This window comes from Geotrypetes seraphini, chromosome 9 (assembly GCF_902459505.1).
Source record: "Geotrypetes seraphini chromosome 9, aGeoSer1.1, whole genome shotgun sequence".
Taxonomy (NCBI): Eukaryota; Metazoa; Chordata; class Amphibia; order Gymnophiona; family Dermophiidae; genus Geotrypetes; species Geotrypetes seraphini.
The window spans coordinates 1,642,661-1,664,327 of NC_047092.1; the positions used below are offsets into that span (position 1 = coordinate 1,642,661).

Consider the following 21,667-nt stretch of genomic DNA (forward strand, 5'->3'; position numbering starts at 1 on the left):
TCATGCACCCTTTAGGCCCCAGAAAAGATTAAAGGTAAGCCTATGCATATTGAGGAGGCCGTCTTGTGCAAGGGAGATACTTCTAGGGGGCCATAAGGTCAATAAATCCTCTGAACTGGTTGCAGGGCTTGATGTTGGGAAGCTACTTCAGGGGAGGGGGGTTCAGCATGGGGAGAGCCCTTCAATAGAGGTGGGAAGGCCTCAGGGAGCAGATGCTTTGAACTATGTCTGGCCCCTTTAAGAAGCAACCCAGGAGCATCATGTCATGGCTTTGCAGACCAATGCTGCCGTGGCAGTAAAATAACCCCAGCTTTTGACTGAGGTTATTTTACTGTCATTTTTGGGCCATAACTCAACTTAAAGTATGCATCTGGTATGTTAAAGAATTTACATAGTAATGAGCTGCTTTCAGTACATTTGCATGTTTTGCATCTCATTACTATGGAGTGTTAGAGCTCTTTAATTCACATTAAGGGGATATTAATGCCAGCTATTGCCCTGAATCATCTTCATAAATCACCTAATGCCATCTCCTGTATGCACAGGTGGTTTGAGAAGGATGCAGAGAGATACAGGGCCATATAGAGAGACTCACTGCAGGGCCTCGTTCATATGTCAATAGAAGCTGAAATGCAGTTAGTCAAGGATTGGGCTGTCCTGGCGTATATGGTATTTAAACTATGTTCTTTGCAGTTGACATAGAAGGTAATTTTCAGAGAGATCTAACTGGCGAACTAGGACATAGTGAAAGCCCAGTGGTCATCTGATAAAGTCGAGATGGGCTAGTCAATTCCATCTGAATAGGAAATTTTCAAATATATACATGCCATTTTTACAGTCTAACCTACTGTAGGACTAAAAAGTGTGCAGATACCTTTTCACCAATGTGTTAGTGATTTCCCTAAGTGTATAGCTTCTTTTAGAAAATTTATAGCATTTACAACTGTCTCAAATTATCTGTGTACTTTGCTGCTATGTGGCTTAGTGGAAATTTCCCCATAATGTAGAAAAATCACTTCAAGCAGTTTTGTGAAGGATAAAGTGCATTGCAATGTAAAGATAGCATTGCACAAGTAGGTTATTAAAACAACACAAAATGTGAACAAGCTGTTGTATATAAAAGTAGGACAGTGATGGAAACAGATGCATGCATGAAAACAAAGCATGGAAAGAAAGAACGAATGGGGGGAAGAATGCATTAGATGCAAGCAGAGAAATGAAGATTTGTATTGTGAGCAGAGCAAAGCAATCTGGCATCTGGTTTACCTTCACTGTCTGACATGGCATGCTGAAAGTCATCCATGATAAATGCTATATCCCGATCATAGCCTCGACTCCGTGATTCTTCCCTCATGTGCTGCTGTACCTCAGGTAGTGAATGACTTGACCCAAACTGTTCTCTGGTATCTGCAGATATTGGAGGTAATGGTCCAGCTGCAGCTCGAGCCATTCCCATTGGCTGGCCAACTGGACTTAAGGGGCTTTCCTCCTCAGAGTTTTGTGCTACAATAGGAATTCTTCCTCTGCTTTGGCTAATAGGTAGACTAGATGGCTTTGTTCTACTAGAAGGGGATCCATGAGTGAAGGAACTATCAAGTGATTCAGTCTCTTGGGCTTTCAGTCTTAAAGAAGAACTTGATAGATCTCTTTTTATTGATAAGTCAAGTCCATAGACTGATGAGGGTCGAGATGAGGGTCTTGATCTACTGCCACTACTAAAGGACTTATCTGCTTCATCTTGCAGTGTAGATCTCATTGTTGGACTAAGTGTTGTCCCAACACTGGATCCGAGACCTGGTGTTAAAGAAGGAGCAAGATATTTTTGTTGGTCCGTGATATTTTTTCTGAGGCCAAAGGTGATATCATCTTGAAGAAGCCTTGCCCTGGAGGAAATACCAGGAATTGATGAAGTACTGGAACTTAAATAGCTTGCATAATCTGATTCAAAGTCTCTGTTTTCCTGAATAGGAGAAAACTTTGTCAGTTTAGGGTCTATCAGAATTTTTTTATGCTTTGATTGCTTCTGGTAAAGAATTGCTGGTGGAAGTTGCTTTGCTGCCTGCTTTTCAAGTGTTAATCGGCTGATGCTATATTTTTCAGATTTGGGAAAATGCCTATAAATACTATCAGAGTGGTAATATGGGGAGAGTCCTGTCAGAGGATCTAGATTCTCTGTTCCACGACGAAACTCCTGCTTGATCTGATGCTTGAGAAGTTTTAACTCATAAGGATCCTCCATTGAATCTTCTTCTGCTTTTCCATAAGCATGCAGCCTAGAGGAAGTCTGTAAAGGTGTCAAAAAATCTGTTACTTCTTGGGTTCTCCGTGCATCAGTGGATCTAAGAAGATGATCTACTTTTGTTAAATCTTTGTCATGAACATTAAAAGCAGAACTCAATGTTGGTGATTCCTTGGTAAGTTCCCCTATATCATCAAGCAACATGAAATTTCTGGATGCATGGTGTTCCAAATCTGCATAGTAAGACTCTGCAGATATGCTAGACATAGGACTACTTGCAATGCTGCTTCTTTCATCCAATCCTATTCTTAAGTCCAAATTACTGTACTTACTGAGGTGAGAAACAACATAGGAGCTATCAGAAGAAACAGGTGCAATTAAAAGAGGCTGGTTCCTAATCACTTCGTAATTTGTGGTTATTTTGGGTTCCAGATCTAATGCACTTTGTCTTGGCTTTTGTTGGATCATCATCAGCTGTGCTGAATGCTGATAAGATGGCTGTTGAGTTGTTTGAGGCTGAGTCTGCGGTGTGAAAGACAGAGTTGGCACAGCCTGAAAGGAAGGCTGGGTCTGATAAGGTGAGACTTGTTGATGATATAAAGGTTGCGAGTAATGGGTCTGTTGTGGGTACTGGGTTGGTGCTTGGGTAGGAAGTGCAGGAGAAGGATACTGATACTGGGCGTATGGACTTGTAGGCGGAGCAAATTGAGATTCAGCCTGAGTTTGAGATGGCAAATATTGATTCAATTCTGTCTGGGGGGCCGTTCGTGGCCTTTGGCCTTCTATTCTACTGCTTCGAGTACTGCTAACTTCACTGTCTGACATATAATCCCGCTCTTCTGCTACACCTTGCAAGTAGGCTCGTTCTCGTTTCTCTCTCTCTTTCAGTAAAGCTTCTTTCCTTCTGTTGATGCCCATTTCTAAGTACCTTAGCTTTGCATCAATTTCTTTCTCTTCCTCATCTAACTCTGCTTGTTTTTTCCTAAGTTTGGCTGACTCACGCTCTACCAAATCCAATTCTCTGTCGATATCTTGGAGAATTTTGGCCCTGGCCATGGTGGTTGTCCTGCAGATTCTTCTCCTGGAAACTGATCCAACGGTGCCATACGCTGGCTGTATGCCATCCGTAGCCTCTTCTGGTGGTGGATTGGGGAGTGTTCGTTTTACCTTCTTCTGTGTGCCACTTTGAGCATGCTTGGTCTATAATAAAACCAAAGGCAAACACACAAATGTTAGTAAGCACTTAGAGAAGCAGAGCACACATTTCATTGTGCTCTAAATTCAGTCCACAGGTGTTTGGCACAAAATCTTGGTTAATACAGCCAGAATTTATATATCAATTTGAGGATTTAAAAATTATTATCATATAGACCCTATTCAACTGAGCCGCGGTAGAGGTATCAACCGTGGCCCGGAATGCTAAATGCTCTGACGCTTCTCCATGAGTGTTGCAGCAGCGTCCAGGCCACGACAGAAACCTCTACCATGCCTTAGTAAAAAGGGGGGTGGGGATAGTTAGCAAAGTGTAAATGTTTGGAATAGTTTACCAGTTCAGATTAGAACATCGGATTTTGTTATTTTTCATTAAAATATTAAAACTTATTTGTTAGTTTTGTGTTTTAACAATGTAAATCTCTCTGATTGATAGAGATTTCATGGTTACAATCTGTACTGAATCCTTGTGGAGGAAATGCCAAACATAAGACATGCCCAGTGTTCCCTCTAAGCGGGCGGGTGTTGTGAGCAAACTTTTTTCACTGTGAGCTAAAAATATCGGGCGCCAGCAAGTTATGAGCCAAATAAATATGTTGCTTTCTACCACAGAACTTCCTTACGTTTGTATGGAATCTATCCCCTTTCAACTTTAGAGAGTGCCCTCTCGTTCTCCCTGCCTTAGCTACTAAGTCTATTCCCTTCAGTACCTTGAATGTTTCTATCATGTCCCCTCTCAATCTCCTCTGCTCAAGGGAGAAGAGGCCCAGTTTCTCTAATCTTTCGCTGTACGGCAACTCCTCCAGCCCCTTAACCATTTTAGTTGCTCTTCTCTGGATCCTTTCGAGTAGTACCGTGTCCTTCTTAAAGTACCAGTGCTGGACGCAGTACTCCAGGTGAGGGCGTACCATGGCCCGGTACAGCAGCATGATAACCTTCTCTGTCTCTTCAGTCCAGCATCTGCCCCTTCCATTCACTGTCTGTCTTTCCCTGCCATCTCTCCTCCTGCCCCCCCCCCACCCCCCAATTTGGTCTAGCATCCATCATCTTCCTTCTGTTCCCCTCATGGTCTGGCATCTCTATCCTTCCCTCCCCCCTGTGGTTTTTAGCATATCTCTCTTCTCATTTCCTCCACTCAGATCTGATCATTCTCTGCTCTCTCTTCCCTTTTCTTCTCTGGTCTTCCTTCTCTATTTTCTGCCTCCATCTAAATTAAATTCTTTCTTACTATTTAGTCCTGTTTCCCTCTTTTCACTGTGTCTACACACAGCTTGTCACCCCTTTCCCTCACCCCTCCATTTTCTTACTATTTTCTTCCCCCTTTATTTATCTCCTCCTTCCATCCAGTATGTGTTCTTTCCCCACTTCCATTCAGCATCTGCTCTCCCTTCTCAACTGACATCCATCTGCCTTCTGCTCTCTCTCCCTTCTTCTCACTTCCATCATCTGTCCCCTTCTCTCTCTCTCTCATCTCCTCCATTCCATCATCTGCCCCTTCTCTCTCTCTCTCTCTCTCTCTCCCCCCCCCCCAACTTCCATCATCTGCCCCCCTTCCCCTCACCTTTGTGGGTCACTTTCTTTCCCCTGAGGGTGGCTCATGTCACAGGGGAAGCTTTGGCCGAGCAGAACCGCTTGATTGACAGTGGAACTTACTTGATTGATGTCGATGCTGGGGCCCGTTGCCGTTTGAAGGAAAAAAAAAAAGGTGGAAAAAAGGAACCTGTAAAGGCGAGAGGAAGGGAAACCTCCAGAACAGCTGCTTTTTGCCCTCCTTCAGCGGCCCAAGAGTTCAGACCAGCAGCGGCAGCTCTGTATGCTTTTAACTTCGGCACAGAGCTGCCCCTAATCAATAGTTTAGCGCGGTTTCATGAGGCAGCCTCGGGGCCTTTGATAGCCGGCCCGCTTCGATGATGCGATGTGGGCCGGCCTAGCAAAGGCCCCGAGGCTGCCTTATGAAACCGCGCTAAACTATTGATTAGGGGCAGCTCTGTGCCGAAGTTAAAAGCATACACAGCTGCCGCTGCTGGTCTGGAGGTGCGGAGACAAGGCAGGAGGCAAACGCGGTGGAAGGCAGGAGTCCCGGCGAAGGCAGGAGTCCCGGCACAGCGACTACAACAGGAAGTTGCAAGTCAGCTGACGCCGGCCTTTCGTTGCGGCGGGGACCGAATCCTTCGCGGACCGGCAAGATTTTGTTTGCGGACCGGCGGTTGAAGAACTGTGCTCTACACTGTGTGCGCTGTGACGAGAAACTTGTGCGCTGCGAGGTAATATTTTGTGCGCCCGCGCACCCCAGCGCAGCTTAGCGGGAACACTGCCATGCCTAGCGTACTTTTCAAACAAAACTGCATCTTTATGTTGAAATAGCATTTCTGAAACTACTGAAGATTGTGTGGGTTCTGCGGTACCCCCATACAAGTCAGATTTTCAGGATATCAGCAATAAATATCTACGAAAGAGATTTGCATACAGTGGAGGAGGAGTATGCAAAACAATCTCATGCATATTTATTGCGGATATCCAGAAAACCTGACTGCCACGGTATACTCCAGTTAAACACTGCTCTAAGCCTAAGGAACACATCGGGGAAGTGGGGTTGCAAATTTTAAAACAAAACAATGGGATTTGCCAGCTCTAATGTTTAGAATTGCACTTTAATAGAAGCATCCAGAAGAAAGCAGGCAGCTTATCGGGTTGTCTTCTGAAGAATGCATTATGCCACGATCAATGACCTTTATACTGTTGTCCTCGAAAAAAACATAAATCTGGTTAATGATATTGACCAATTTATTTCATATTTAAGAGCTCAATAATGTTCCATAATGGCATCACTGGCAAGTCTAATTTACTGATCCTGGCTGGAACTATTCCTTTATTCTTCCATGGAATAGCTATCATGGAGCTACTGTAATGGCTGGGAAGAAAACTGGTAATTATTAAATATTTAAACGATGGAATCCACTTCATCACTGACTGTTAATGGACTACACACAAACAGCATTTCATGCAAGGGAGTAACAGATCTGAATAAATAAGAGCTGATTAATTTTAAACACCTCGCTGCCTAACAACTGGGAGCAGGAACCATATTTCAAATTAAAAAATCACTTTGATTCCTGATGCAGAGAGTATTTGAAACATGCTTCCATGAAATGTTCTGAAATATTCTTTGACACAGTTATTCTATAGATTTTAAGTACATAAAAATACCCCAAAAATGATTGATCACTATATAGAGAAATAGCACCAAGGTGAATAATTTGCAGCTGGATTTTACATGGTAATTTATAAGGTCTACAACCTATGATTTATACATTAACATTGTTTAAAATAAGTTTTTAAATTTTAGAGGTATTCCTTTGGAGGTGATAGATTCCGTACAAACGTAAGGAAGTTCTTCTTCACCCAGAGAGTGGTGGAGAGCTGGAATGCTCTTCCGGAGTCTGTCATAGGGGAAAACACCCTCCAGGGATTCAAGACAAAGTTGGACAAGTTCCTGTTAAACTGGAACGTACGCAGGTGAGGCTGGACTCATTTAGAGCACTGGTCTTTGACCTGGGGGCCGTCCCGTGAGTGGACTGCTGGGCACGATGGACCACAGGTCTGACCCAGAAGCGGCAAATCTTATGTTCTCATCCCAGAAAAATGCTAGACTACCTGAAACAATTCATGTGAACCGTTCTGAGCTCCCTTGGGAGAACAAATAAATAAATAAATTTTCCTTGGATCAGTTACTCTTTTAATTGCTTATCTATAGCTAGACACCAAGTTTAACCAGGTGTCAAGTCAAAATATTTAGCATAATCAGACATATCTCGTAGAAGTTGTAGAACAAGGATGTCATTCTATGGTTGCAGAAAGAACATAATGCAAGGATGGTTTGAAAAAAAAAAAAAAAAGGTAAACAGTTTTATCTCTCAACGTGGACTCCATCGTGGCCTGTACACAGTCCAGTTGGAAAAATAGGTTTTGTCAAATTTTAAAAAAATATTTGTTTCACTTGTGGGGTTTTTTTACGGATCTTTTCAAACCGCCCTCTTTATGTGTTCAAATATTTGAAAGGAACGGATACAAACAAGTGACTGGAAACAAATGTCCAAAATTGAACAATTTCAAAAAGTAGGTTTAGGATGTCATCTCTCCCCACCATTTCTACTGCTTGATTCTCTTTCCTATCAGCATAGAACCCCCCCCCCCCCTTCACTAAGCTACGCAGTGAAAGCCCCAACGCCCTTTAAATCCCCATGGGCTTCAGGACAGTTATCGTAGCAATCTCCACTATCAGACTGTGAAAAAGAGGGGGGTTGTCTTCAATTCCAAAGACAGAAAAAGCATGCAAATGATTATCAGCTGTTTTGTACTGTTTGATGACTCAGATTTCCCAGAAACAAATAAGGATATACCTAGTCCTCTGTGGATCGCTGGTATATTAAAAGGAAAGTACAGCATCATTTCATGCCAAAGCTCATTTGATTGAAACAAACCCGAAGCCAACTGCTCTAGAGACTTAACCCTCCTCAGAACTAAGAATGGATCCTGGAAGTTCAAGACTATTTCCTAAACCTGCTGGAGAATCAATGGAGTACTTTTTCTGTTTCAAGATCATTCACAAAGAAAGCCTCAGCAGTGCTGTACACTGATTTACAGAAAATAAAAGTTCTGGGGTCATTATTCAGAGGATTTAGGCCTAGATTCTTAAAAAATCATAGTGATTGACAGAAACTGTGTTTCTGTTGCTTTTATTTGTGTTTGGAACCCTCTTATCAAACTACCCTGTAAGTGTCCTCCGTGATCTTTAGATTATAAGAACATAAGCAGTGCCTCTGCCGGGTCAGACCAGAGGTCCATCCCGCCCAGCAGTCCGCCCCCGCAGCGGCCCAACAGGTCATGACCTGCCTTAATCACCAGAAGGGGCCCCCTTGCCCCCCAGGTTTCTCATCGAAGTCCTATCTTCCCATCAATGTCCTAACCCTTATGATATATAAAAAACATCTGCCAATAACAGATGGCAGAAAAGTTGTCTAAACTAATCCATACCATACTCACATCTACAGGTTTGCTACTAGAGAGTGGTAGAAAACTGGAACGCTCTTCGGGAGGCTGATATAGGGGAAAAAACCCTCCAGGGATTCAAGACAAAATTAGACAAGTTCCTGCTGAACCAGAACGTACGCAAGTAAGGCTAGTCTCAGTTAGGGCAGTGGTCTTTGACCAGAGGGCCACCGCGTGAGCGGACTGCTGGGCATGATGGACCACCAGTCTGATCCAGCAGCGGCATTTCTTATGTTCTTATGTTCCCAGTGGATAAACATAGAGCACATCAAAAAAAGACTCCTCAGAGACAAAGACAATAGAACCTCTGAGTGCACCACAGTCCAAAACCACAAGGAATCTCCATTTAACTCATAGAGACACTGAACAAAAACTTCGACTCGAATGTCATTTTAAAATGAGTTACATTAGCTATGAATACTGTCATTATGCTGAATGGTCTACTCTAAGTGGGCTTCAAACAAGATGGAAATCCATGATAAATACATACGGGAGCATTTCTTCTCGGCTGCACAAACTATGAGGAATTGTATCGAAATCTTTGCTGAAATCCAAGTAGACTACATCCAGCAAGTGTAGGATTACCCGATTTTCCCGAAGGAAAATCCGGACCCATGGCCACGCCCCCAGACCTGCCCAGTTCTGCCCCATTCCGCCCCCTGCCCCGCCCCTAGATGGCATCTTAGTTATTGGCAATTCTGGTTGCACATACAGACCTGCAAAATGCTAGATCCTCCACATCATGCACTATATCACACAATTCCAAGTTAAGAATAATGTTTAAAATTCTTCTTGGAAATGCATCTAAATGATATAACAAACAGCTAGAAGTTTTTGGTGCTTTCTAACTTTTGATGAAGCAGTAAGAACCTCAAGTGCTATATTTTGAGCTTCTAGCTCCCAGTTCATTAGCTCTCATTAGCATAGTAGCAGTTGGGAAGTCACAGGGGAAGGAGAGAGAAAAGCTCTTTGATTAAAATGACAGTCACAATCATTCAGCAAGACAAGATTTGTTGTTAATTGTAACTAATGGTTCTGTTCATAAACGAGTCTCATTAAATGCATTTTGCAGTGTTGTACTCTGCATCTGCAAAGAGAAAACAGAACATGAGCTCTCAAGTACAAGGCAAGAATGAAATGTCGAGGAAAAGAAGACATCTTTGTGTCAATGAAGACTAAACATATCCCTGTGTTGTAGATACCTCAAAGGAATGTGTCTTGTTTATCAGACAGCATCTCTCACTAAGGTTAGGGATGTTTCTCATAAACAAAATTGCCTGTTGTCAAGAGTCAGGGAGGTTTGATTTCAGGAGCACAGATTTTCCTAACCCTGTCTCAAACCTGCTCCATGGAATGTCTTCTCCCAGTGCAAGGAAAATCGATGGCTTTCTCCCGTTAGTTCATGCTTATGTATGTGTTCAGCTAATTTTGTTCTTTAGAATAGTCTCTTCCATTTTCCCTAGCACTGATGTCAGGCTCGCCAGTCTATAATTTACCAGGCCATCTCTGGAACCCTTAAAAAAAAAACAGCAACTGGTGTTACATTGGCCACTTTCCAATCTTCCATTATATGGAGATTAAACCCCACTATCTTAATATCTTAAGGGGCTCATAATCAAAACGGAAATACGTCTAAAATCCCACCTAAATCGGCACTTGGATGATCAAAAAGACAGGTCGTCCAATTGCTGATAATCAAAATGGGTTCTAGATGTATCTGAAAGAGGCATTTTAGGCGAAGTAGTGAGGGCGGGACATGGGCTGACCTAGACTTAGTCGTACTGCAAGTTTAACCAAAAGTTAAATGAGACTGCCTAGATGGAACTTGTATGTAGTGATTTAGGCAATCTAAAAACAGGTCTAAATGCCCAGAAGGTATGCAAAGTGACCAGATAAGCACTGCAGACACAAAGTACAGACCTCCACATCCCCCCCCCCCCCCCAATATCATAGAAATTGGAATAAAAATGTACATACCTGCCTCCAGAACATCAGCACCTGGCATAGGAAAGCCTAGCAGAGCTACACAGAAGTGGCATAAGTGGTAAAACATGTGCATCCCCCAAAACCCTATTGTACTGCCTTATAGGTGCCACCTGCAGCCATAAGGGCTATTGGGGTGGTAGACATGTGGGTCTAGAAGGTTTTGGGGGCTCACCATGACCTATAAGGGAATTGTGGTGAGATGTTTATAAGGTTTGCAGCAGTGCCCTGTAAGGTGCCCCACTACTCTGTTGCCATTTCTGGGTGTCCAGTCCATTACTTTGCTGACCCCGCCTATGTCCAAAAGGTCTTCTTCTAGGCATTTATGATTTGGACTGATTTTTGGATGAGAATGGGGTATAAAGATAGACGACTTAGCGGCCTGGATGTTCAAACAGCTGGACGTAGAAGTAGACGATTCTCGAAGAAAGAAAGATTTTGGATGTATTTTTTGAGAATAGACTTTTGACATGTCTGACTTTGGGCGACTAGCGACTTAGACCCAAAACGGACTTAGACGTATTTTGTGATTATCTCCCTCCATGTGTTTTACAGGCTTTAGCTCATTCTCAATCTGCAAGGCTGCCTTTGGATTTCATCATCCTGCCTTGCATCTAAGAAAGACTGCAATACTATTTGTCCAGTGGCACATCTGGCACCATTCAGAAGCATGCAGTAACCTTGGGGAAGGACATTTTGCTGATTAAGCCCCAGGCTGCTTGGAGCCTCAAGAATTGGGGATTCAGATAATGTCAAAGACATATTTGGGGTAACCCAATTTATAACAACTGGGTTACAGACCAGTTGCACATCAAGATGCTATCGTGATTTGAAGGAGACTTCAAATATGTTTCTGTATAAAAATGTACCTGAGCATCACTCATCAAGAATGACAACAGTTTGGCACAAGGACCAAGATCATCCAAGTAGATCCCTGCCACCTGCCTGCATTGCCGGCTAACTACGGAGACATCCCAGTATTAACATTTTATTTCTCTGGGTTCTAGGAAGTGTGTGCTATACCATCTGACACCTATTTATTTTATCATTCTATATTTTTGTATTAGGATCTTTTGAACTGAGATTTTTACATCTGCTTTATCTTGTGAACTAGGTTTGCACAGCACAGTTCTTGACTGGTTCTCTCAGTTCTTACAAAACAAATCGTATGAAGTGCGAAAAAATGCAAGAAATCCCCAAATTGGAAAACCAAATTGGAAGAGTCCCACAAGGCTCCCCATTATCACCTTCCCTGTTCAATGTCTACTTAAGAACAGTGGTTAAAAGTCTTTCCTTCCCTCAGGATCACATTCTCTCTTACGCAGATGATATCTTCCTGCTCTGTGCAGTGAATGAGTCCTTTCATGGCACATTACAGCGCCTAAAAGTAATTGTTGATAAATTGAGTATCTGGGCACAGATAAACGTTCTGAAAATTAACCAACTAAAGACCAAGGTGCTCTGTTTTGGGGACAAGGAAGTAGAGCTGTCCATCAGTGAGGAAGAGCTAATGGTTAATGTGGATGAGCAGGCTGGATGGGCCACTTGGCCTTTATCTGCCATCATGTTTCTATGTTTCTATAACCATAAAGCTCTATGATCGCACAATGCAGGTGTAAAGAGCCTTAGCCTATAGGAAGAGGAGATGCAAATGTTAAGAGCCTTAGCCAATAGGGAGAGGAGAAGACAATGGATGCTGTGGATGGGCCATTTGGCCTTTATCTGCTGTCATGTTACAATGTTTCTATAACCTTAAAGTTCTTTGACATCACAATGCAGGTGTAAAGAGCCTTAGTTCCCAGCCCAAACATCCAACATCCTAAATTCTGAGCGTTCTTTGGCCACTGTAGCTAAAAAGAGAAATTCATTGTTTTGACCTTGTTTCAGATCATTGATTGAACCAAATCCTCGTCATTCTCTTCTTGGTTGGGCTGAGAACTTTTCAGAGCTGAGATTGTGATGTCATAAGGCCTCATTCCACCAGTGCCTAAGAGCCAACCTCAGCAGTGATGTCACAATGGCTTCATTGTCCTATACGTGGGGTGCTGAAACGTTCTCAGCCCAACTTCCTAAATTCTGAGTGTCATTTTGCTGTATAGCTTTAAAGAGTTTCATCTTACTTCGTTAAGTACCAATCTGCAGAGACAAAATTCTCTATTCAGGTCATTCTCTTCTTGGGCTGAGAACTTTTCAGCACCCCCCCTCTCCCCCCCCCCCCCCCCCCCCCCCCGAGGCTATTACCAACCATAAAACATATACCACAATTATCTGCATGGAATCAATACGATTTAGAAGATTTGGATCAATTTCTGAAGTTGCATTGTCAGCATGATCATTAGTTTAGGAGGAGAGTCCTGCTCCAAAAAGCACCCCCAAAATTGGCAATTCTATAAAAGGTAGGCCTATCTTATAAAGTTACGCCAAGTGGCAGTTCATATCATAACTTTTAGGCCCATCCACTTAACTTGTGCACACAGCAGGCCTATTCTATAAGAGTGCACATCAATTTCAGGAAAGCCTAGGCTCCCCTTTCAGATTTGTGCACTAGAACTGACGCACCACACTTTATAGAATACGCCTACCAAGTTCTGCGCGTGACTCCTAATTAGTTTCAATTATATGTTAATTGGTGCTGATTAGGCTTCTTAAACAATTACATTGTGCATGCAAATTAGCTGTGTGCACAATTAAGGCACCATATACAGAAATGGGGGGGGGGGGGGTGAGTGGTTAACACAGTGTTAATGTGGGAGGACTTAACAGTGGTTCCAGGTTAGTATTTTACAAGTCCGATGTGCTAATGTCCTGCGGAATCTGAAAATAAATCCTTAAAATACCATAAGGACTTAGGGGAAAATTCTGAAAATGGTATCAAAAAGGATTAGTGCCTTACTCCTGCCAATCGCACTAGGCGCCTATTACAGAATTGCACCTAACATTACCCCCTCCACTCCCATTTTACAAAATCGTAGCACAGTTTTTAGCCCTGGCCGCAGCGGTAACAGCACTCATAGAATTCCTATAAGCGTCGGAGATGTTACCGCTATGGCTGGCACTAAAAGCAGTGCTACAGTTTTGTAAAAGGGGGGGGGGTGCCTTCTCTGCCCCTAAAGACGCCTACTTTGGTGTTAGGCACTGTGCGATAGGTGCCTATGTTTTGTAGAATTGCACCTCTTATAGAATTTTCCCCTTAGTGCATAGGATACGCCCCAGTTAAAACACATGAGGTGTAAAAGTGGGTGTATTCTTCTAAGATTTCTTTTCTCATTCCCTTTGACTAAGGAGAACAAAGTTTAGTGAATTGCAAATAAATCTTACCACGTAACGCTCCGAGTATTGGAATTGTGTCCTGGTGCCGTCTTCTGCGGTTGGGCTCAAAGGTTTTGGATCCGACATGGAGCGCTGCATCTTCAAAGACTTTGGACTAGGCGGTGGAGCCTGGAGAATATCACCATGCAATATCTTCTGTGGGCTGACGTCATCAACAATGGTTTTTTCAAATGGAACAAAGGTCGGTTCTAAAACTTGGCTTGGAGTAACCGGTGAAATGGGTGAATAGAGAACTTTAGGGGACTTGGGAGGGGATGGGGCTACCTGTAATGAGGAATCTGCTCGCAAATGGGATGAGTAACCAATTTCTAGTGGTGTGGGACGTCGTTTGTCTTTTTGTGAGAATGTATCTGTAAAATATTGGGGACTCTGTGCATCTGAATCTGTTTCTGTTTGACATCCTAAACTTTCCCCCTTAAAATGTTTTTCTGGAGCAGAAATGTGTTTTATAATTTCAATTTTAGAATCCAGTTGGGCTCTCACTGAAGGTGTCCGTATTGTACCTACGGGTTCTGTCTGCACTGATATCTCTGCCACTGTCTGAACAGCTATGCTGGAAACCTTCAATGATTGCTTATGTTTGTCAACATCCATCGTGCCATTGCTGTACTTCCCCACCCGTGACTTCCTCCTTGTCCGAGTCTGAATGTCCCATTCATCTTGATCTTCATCATCAGTCTGAACACTTGTATCAACACTCTTTTTAGTCCTCCTTCTCCTACCTGTATAGCTTCTTTCTGCTCCATCCTCGTCATCAGTTTGCACTCCACTATCTACAATCTTCCTAAATAATCTCGCTTCTTCTTGTGTCGTCTCATCAAGTTCATCATATTGACCACGTAGTCGTGGCATAGAGCTTCTCTTTTTCAGCTGTCTCTCTTCTCTTATATCTATATCCTTAAGAGACATTTCTGATACAGAGCTCAGCATACCAGGCCTTGAAATATACTGGTTAACATCTGATGGAACTGTATACCAATTTTGATTCTGTGGCATATCAATATCTAATAGAACTGAGGTTGTTGTGGTTGTATCATCAGCAGTCCAAAACTGATCATTTTCTGCGGTAGTGAACTGGCCATCCAAAATTACCTGGCTTGTAGTTGTTTGTGGTGGCATGTTTCCAGAAGGGTCAAAACTATACTGATATATTTGGTGTAGCTTTTGTTCTTCTAGTTGCTGATGGAGCTGTTGTTGAAGGTGTTGGATTTGTTCCAGCTGTATCTGCTGTTGTGCTAACGTTTCCTGCCTCATCATGAACTGAGCTTGTCTCTCTTCTTCTTGTTGAAGCAAAAGCTGCTGTTTCATGGAATGCAACTCTTCAAGCTTCTTTTGTACCATGAATGTTTCTTGTTCTCTGTATCTTTGAATTTCTTGACGCTCCCACTCCAGTTCTTCGGCTAAACGCTGTTGTTTAAGTTTCTCAAGCTCAAGGAGCTCACGTTGTAAGTGAAGTTGCTGTTGTTTGTTGTCATCAGCAAGGAAAAAATCAGCTTCATCTTCATCTATTTCAGGAAATGTTTCCGAGTCTGTTGTTAATACAGTTACCTGGTCCTCTTCTTTAGTTGTTGCAATGTCCATAGTAAAATTTTGCAAACTTGCATCCAGGATTGTGGCGGTATCATCTTTACCTGCTGAAACAGTTGTCAAGAAGCCAAATGGGGTAGGTAATGGCTCATTCTGTTGAAGGGGCAATAATGAGGACACTGTAGTGCTGGTGTGGAGATTTTCTAGATCTCTGACTGTTGTACTGAAAATGGAACCGGGTTGTGTAGTGATGGCAAACGTTGTGGGAATTGGAGTTGCTACTGAAGAATAAACAACACCATTGGAAGATCTTAAAACACTTCCTACACCATACTGAGGTCCTACAGGTGGAGTCATTCTTGCTTGGGAATATTGTGGTGCACTAATTCCAATACCGGATATCACTTGCCGAGTCTCTGGATAAGGACCTGTGGTCTTGCTTGAATAATCCATAACCTCACCTGAAATTATAGGGCAGAGTTATAGTCCAATTTCCCCACAATAAAGTTGTTTTGTGGATTGTGAAAGCCATTCCATCTTGTTGACGGACAAAATTGCATGCAAATCTTCAGGTTAATGATTTACTTATATATGAAGCAAAAGCATTGTTGGAACATGCAGGCGCATGCATGAACCTGTGTACAAAACACATAGAAAAGGAAATAAAATATAATTGTACTCCAGAATATTTTCCACAATGTCCCAAAAAATGATAACAAAAGAAAACGCAACCAAAATGTCATCCAGAAATGAGATGGGGAACACCAAAACTATATTGTAAAGAAAGATCTGCTGACATGTCATACTGACCTGTAGCTACTTTTCCAGATGTTAAGTCAACAGCTGCATCTGTCACTCCAATGCAATAATCAAAACTGTTCTTGCTTTTATATAGAAAGAGTCCAGGTTCTACCAAATTGGTATCTGACATAGAAGGTTTCATACTTCCAATTCCTCTGTAACCATACTGCCCTGATCGATCATACTGATAATGATCATCTCTATAACCAAAACGATCTTCAGGCAAAGTTGTTGTAGGCTGCTGTGATGTACAACTCCTTCCAAATGGTAACTTGTAGACCATGTCACAGCAAACAGCCCTTCTCCCTGCAGTCAAGTCAACAGGCTTATCATCATCTTTCATTATTTCCGTTACAATTCTTGCTGAGGTTTCGTCAACAGTTACTATTGTTTTGTGAGGTTTGGTGGTGCTAAGGTCTACTGCTCCACTTTCTCCTACCTCCTGGACAAACGGGGCTTCACTCCACCCATTAGTTACACCAACAGAATATGCAGGGGTAGGTTTGGTTGTAGCCCACGTTACAGCATGTGTTGGAGTGCACAGTGATAAGTTTATTGGCACTTCATCCCTCTCTGCAGAAAAAACCTGGTTGCTTGTTACCTGGCATGAAGGCTCAAAGTGATTAGAAGTTGTTAGCTGTAATGGAGTCTTCCTTGACTGGCCCAGCTCTATGAGGCTTTCTGAACTCATGGTATAATTCACAGAAGCTGTGCAGGTCATTATTGTTACTGTTTTGGTGACCTGGGCTACAGATGCTGTGGCAGTGCTAAGATTTACAATGGCTGGTTGGACAGTAGTTATTTGTCTCTCATGAGTATCACTTAATGCAGGTTGTCTCTTCCCATCCACTGGTGTAGCCGAATGAACCGTAGACAAATCTATGCCTTTGTCAGTTTTTTTAATGTCCATCTTTGCTAAAGCACGGACATCAGTGGCAACGCTAGCAAGAGGGCCTTTTCCATTTTCTTTCATCTTTGGTTTTCCCTGAATTGTTTCTGCAGTTATAAGTACAGGAATACTGCTTAAATCTATACTGGGCATTTTACTTTTAACTAATGAAATGGAAGTTTTGGTAACATCTGATACTGAACGAGGGGTGACTTCTGTTTCAAAACCAGCTTGTGAAGGAAGAGGAGCAGTAGAGACAGTCTTCAAAACACTTGAAGTTCGCATGCTCTGGTCTGTCATATTTTCAATATCTACAGATTTTGTAGGTGGTGTTTCTGAAAATAGTGACTGCACAGTTGGTAGAACTTGCTCTTGTAATGGAATCCCTAAAGGCCAGCAGGTAGTATTGATAGAACTCATAGAATCTGTTGGAGTTCCAGGTTCAGATGGCAATGTGATAACGACATAGGTCTCCTGTGATGGCTTAGTTAACCGTGGTGAGGATTTGCTAGAATGTGGAGACAGGGGAGAGTTAGGGGAAGTTAATTTGCACTCTGTTCCAGACATCAAATTCAGAGTCAAGGTTGTAGATAAAGAAAGAGCTGTTGGCTTTGGGTGCCTATCTGCTGGCTTATGTACAGATGTTGGAAGAGGAGGAAGTGCTGGTTTAGGAGCAATTGGAGGTTTGCCTCCATCCACAGGCCGGTGGCTGAACACTAAACCTGCCGGAATTGCTGATGGTTTTGGAGGAACTGGGGGTGCTGAAGAGGCTTGCACTTTTGAAAGAGATATCATATCATTTTTCAGTAATCTACCATGCTCTCTTGTTTCAGCAACAGTTGCTGAAAATGACAAATTAATAGCTGTTGTCGCTGGAGTTGTAACAGCTGGTCTCTTTTGTAGATAAGTGGCTGGTTTTGTTGGAGGTAATGGTGGAGGGGGTGGTGGTGGTGGTGGAGGAGGGGGAGGGGGAGGAGGAAGAGGAGGAGATGATTTGAGCTTATCCACAGAGGAACTTTTAAAATATGGAAGTACTTTGGAAGAAACAAAAGGAGATGAAGAGGTACTAGATGGTAGCTTAGAGGTAGTAGGTAGAACTTCAGTAACTGTTATACCAGATGGAACAACTGTAGATGATGGTTCCGTGTTATGAATGGATGTGAATATAGGGGTTTGATCATATACAGAGTCAGCTAAGCTAAGTACTGTTATGTCAGTAACCAGTTCTTTACTTGCAACGTCATAAACATTTGGGATCATGGAAACTCTAGCTGTAATTGTCTCATCCTTGCTTATACTCATTACTAGATCTGAAGAATCAGTACGAGCGTTCTCTGAAATATATTCAAGTCCTTTTGTTTCTTTTACCCTACTAGGTTGTGGAGTATCAGCAAAAGAAATTATAACATGGTCCTTAGTACTTGTCTGAGTGGTTCTAAATGTCCTGTCAAGGGGTGCAGTAGTAACATAGCTTCCATCAAGTGTTTTAGATGTGATACCTGCTTCGCTTTGAGTAATTAAAGCTATTTCTTTGGCTTCTGCAGATGTCAATAAGATTTCATCTGGAACAGTAATCACTGTGGTAGTGGTACTTTGTAAAATAGGTATTGGAGTCGTAACAATTTGTGGGATTTCTGTTTCATAAACTGAAGAAATGGCTGATGTAAAAGAAGGTCCATCGGAATATAGCACAGAGGTAGTAGTTTCTGTTTTCTCATCATAAACTGAATCCGTTGAATCAATGAAAGTTGATTCCCACATTTCTCCAGAATAATCACTCATAAATTCATCTTCAGCGTCTTCATTTGCTGTAAAGTGTTGGGTTATTTTAACATCTGGGATTGGTATTGTTGTACTAGTGAAAGGGGGCATTGATGGAATCGTTAGATCCATCATACTTAAGTCTGCACTGCTAGGTACTGTCACGTCTGATGACTGGATGAATTCAGATGGCTGAGTCGGACTGGAGCCTGGAGTCAGTTGCAATCCTTGCCTCTTCATAAGCTCCTCATAAGCAGCATCTGCATCTAAAAGGGTTTTTTCTTCACCACTAGAAGCTGTTACACTGTCTAATATAATGATTTCATGGCTTTCTGGGACAATGAATGAACTGGATACAATGTCTTCTTGAGGCACAATTGAATCCAAAGATTCTACAGAATAATAGTCAACATTTATATCATAAACTTGCTGCATGGTATCTAGACAAACTACACTTGGAATCTCTGATCCCTTTCCTATTTCTTTTAGATGGATAAAATCGTTGTTCGTTTTTTGTCCAGTTAGACGACTAGTATCTATACCTTCATTATATGTATCTTCCACTAAAGATTCATAAATATAATCTTCTATTAACATTCCACCATACAGAGGTTCTTTTTCATACATTTCTTCTTTGTCTTTTTCATTTTGATATGATTTGGCTTTTTTAATCATTTCATCATATGCTTCATCTGCATTTTTTAATACTTTCTGACCACTTTCATCTCTGATAAAAGATTCTTCTGTTGGTGAATATAAAGGGACACCTGTAGGCAATCTGTAAACCTTCTGTACTTCCATGATCTTCTCTGGACTAATCTCAAACCCCTCAGGTTCTGACTCAATGCTTGGAGAATACTCAGAGCATGAAGATCTGTGAAGTTCTTCCATTTCTGCAGCCTGACGTAATTCTTCCGTTGGTGATGCATCTTCAATAGGAGAAAGATTACTCGGTGGTGTCTTTGGCCGTTCTCTTCTTCTCTGAGCTCTTAGTTCATCTTTATCTTTCTTAGATTTTTTACTGGCGCTCTTTTTTTGCTGCTGCTGTTCTAATTCACGTTGCTTTTCTTGCTCCTTTAGAAGTTCTTCTTCTTCTCTTAATTCTTCTTCTTCTGAGGAGTCTTCAATGGTAGGAAGAACAGGACCATGTGACCTATGTCTAGCTTTACGCTGTTGTTTGGTTTCACCTGACATTTTTTTGTGACTAGGACTACTGTCACTATCTTCATCTAGAGAGGATACTGATGTAGGAGAAGTGCCAGGAGTAAAGCTAGAAGCATGAAGACTTGAAGAGCCTTCTCCCCTTGACTTGTCTTCTGGAGAATCAGTGAGACTTTCCATCTCCAACTCTGGTTCTTCACCAAAGTAGATAATACCTGTGGGTGGTTCAGATCCTTCAGAATATTTATTTGTTATGGTACTATTTAATTCTATTGTCTTGAAACGACGAAGGCCTCCTCCAGCAACATGAAGTTCTTCACTGTCTTGGCTTTTGGCTTCTCTGTACTTAGATTCTGGGCTTTCATCATATGTTTCTTCATCATCATCATCATCATGCCAGGAATGGCGTCTCCCTGCATCATCATCATAACTTGTGCTGCTTTTCTTTGTTAGTCTTTTGAATTTAGCAGTCGTTATTCTGCTTTTGCCTTCCCTCTTTTGGCTTTCAATACCACCAATTTCTTTGAGTTGAGTTCTAATAAATTCTTCACCTTCAGAACCTGAGGCATCTTCATCAGCACTCATCTCAATAATCTGATTTCGAATAAAATCTTCATCATCACCAGATCCTTGACTGTCATCTTGTTTGTATTCATCACTACTTGAAGATCCTACACTAGCCTTTCTTCTCCTTCGTAGAACAGGTGAATTTTCACTCTCACTGCTATCTTCCAAAGAATCATGGTATTGTCTTCCCGATGACAAATCACCTTCAGAAATAATGTTTTTCCTATAGATTTTATGGGACAATTTATTTCCTTGACCCTCTTCTTCAAGAGTTTCTTCATCTTCTTCTTGAATATCTTCAAGGTCTTCTTCATCTGAGCTATAAGATTCGGGGGTTATTGGTAAAATCTTAGTTCTTAGTTGATCCTGAGTTTGGTCTACATAGACTCCAGATTTTTCATCAGCAGTAGCCTGGGCTTCCAAAATTGACAGGACGGTACTTTCTAACTTAGCTAGATCAGATGGGCTGGAAGGACTACTCTCCTGGGAAAATGACTCTTTTTTCAAAGGCTCTTTTAGTAATTCCTTTTCATCACTAGGAATGAGACTTGGAATTTCTCCCAACGAACTTGATACCCCATCAGAAGAATACCCTGTATCACTGAGACCTTGTGGACTTTTCTGCTGTTGAGAGCTTGATGTGTCTGACTTGTCATCCTCCTTCTCCTGGAAAACAAAAACAAACCAACTTTTAAATGTGCATCTTTTCCCATTTCCATTCCCCCCCATCAAAAAAACTGCCATATTATTTATATAAGCATATATAATTTTTGATGCCAATATTCCTACAATCCTTTTTTTTTCTGAACCTATACCAATTAACATAGTAACATAGTAGATGACGGCAGATAAAGACCCGAATGGTCCATCCAGTCTGCCCAACCTGATTCAATTTAAATTTTTTTTTTTTCTTCTTAGCTATTTCTGCTACTTAATTTATTGATAACTGCTATACAATATTTCACTGGAATTGATTTTAGGTTACTTGGTTGCTTTCTAGTATTAATTTAGATAAATTTTGAATATGAGAACTGCCATGCCCTTCATTCATTCTGATAATCCTGTCCAATATAATAAATTCCTGATATATTAATTACAGTAAATGAGCAACTACTTCAACCATTTCAACAGTACCCTAAACAAATCCT

General features: G+C 41.8%; 1 protein-coding gene across 1 annotated transcript in view; it reads right to left on the reverse strand.

Moving 5' to 3' along the window:
• PCLO (piccolo presynaptic cytomatrix protein) overlaps positions 1–21,667 on the reverse strand; it is a 283,861-nt gene that overhangs the window by 142,606 nt on the left and 119,588 nt on the right. Inside the window, exons 6-8 of the mRNA XM_033958826.1 lie at positions 16,151–21,185; positions 13,802–15,801; positions 1,267–3,439 (exon numbers count right to left, since the gene is read on the reverse strand). Coding sequence (XP_033814717.1) covers positions 1,267–3,439; positions 13,802–15,801; positions 16,151–21,185 — 9,208 coding nt within the window. The remainder of the gene's footprint in view (positions 1–1,266; positions 3,440–13,801; positions 15,802–16,150; positions 21,186–21,667) is intronic.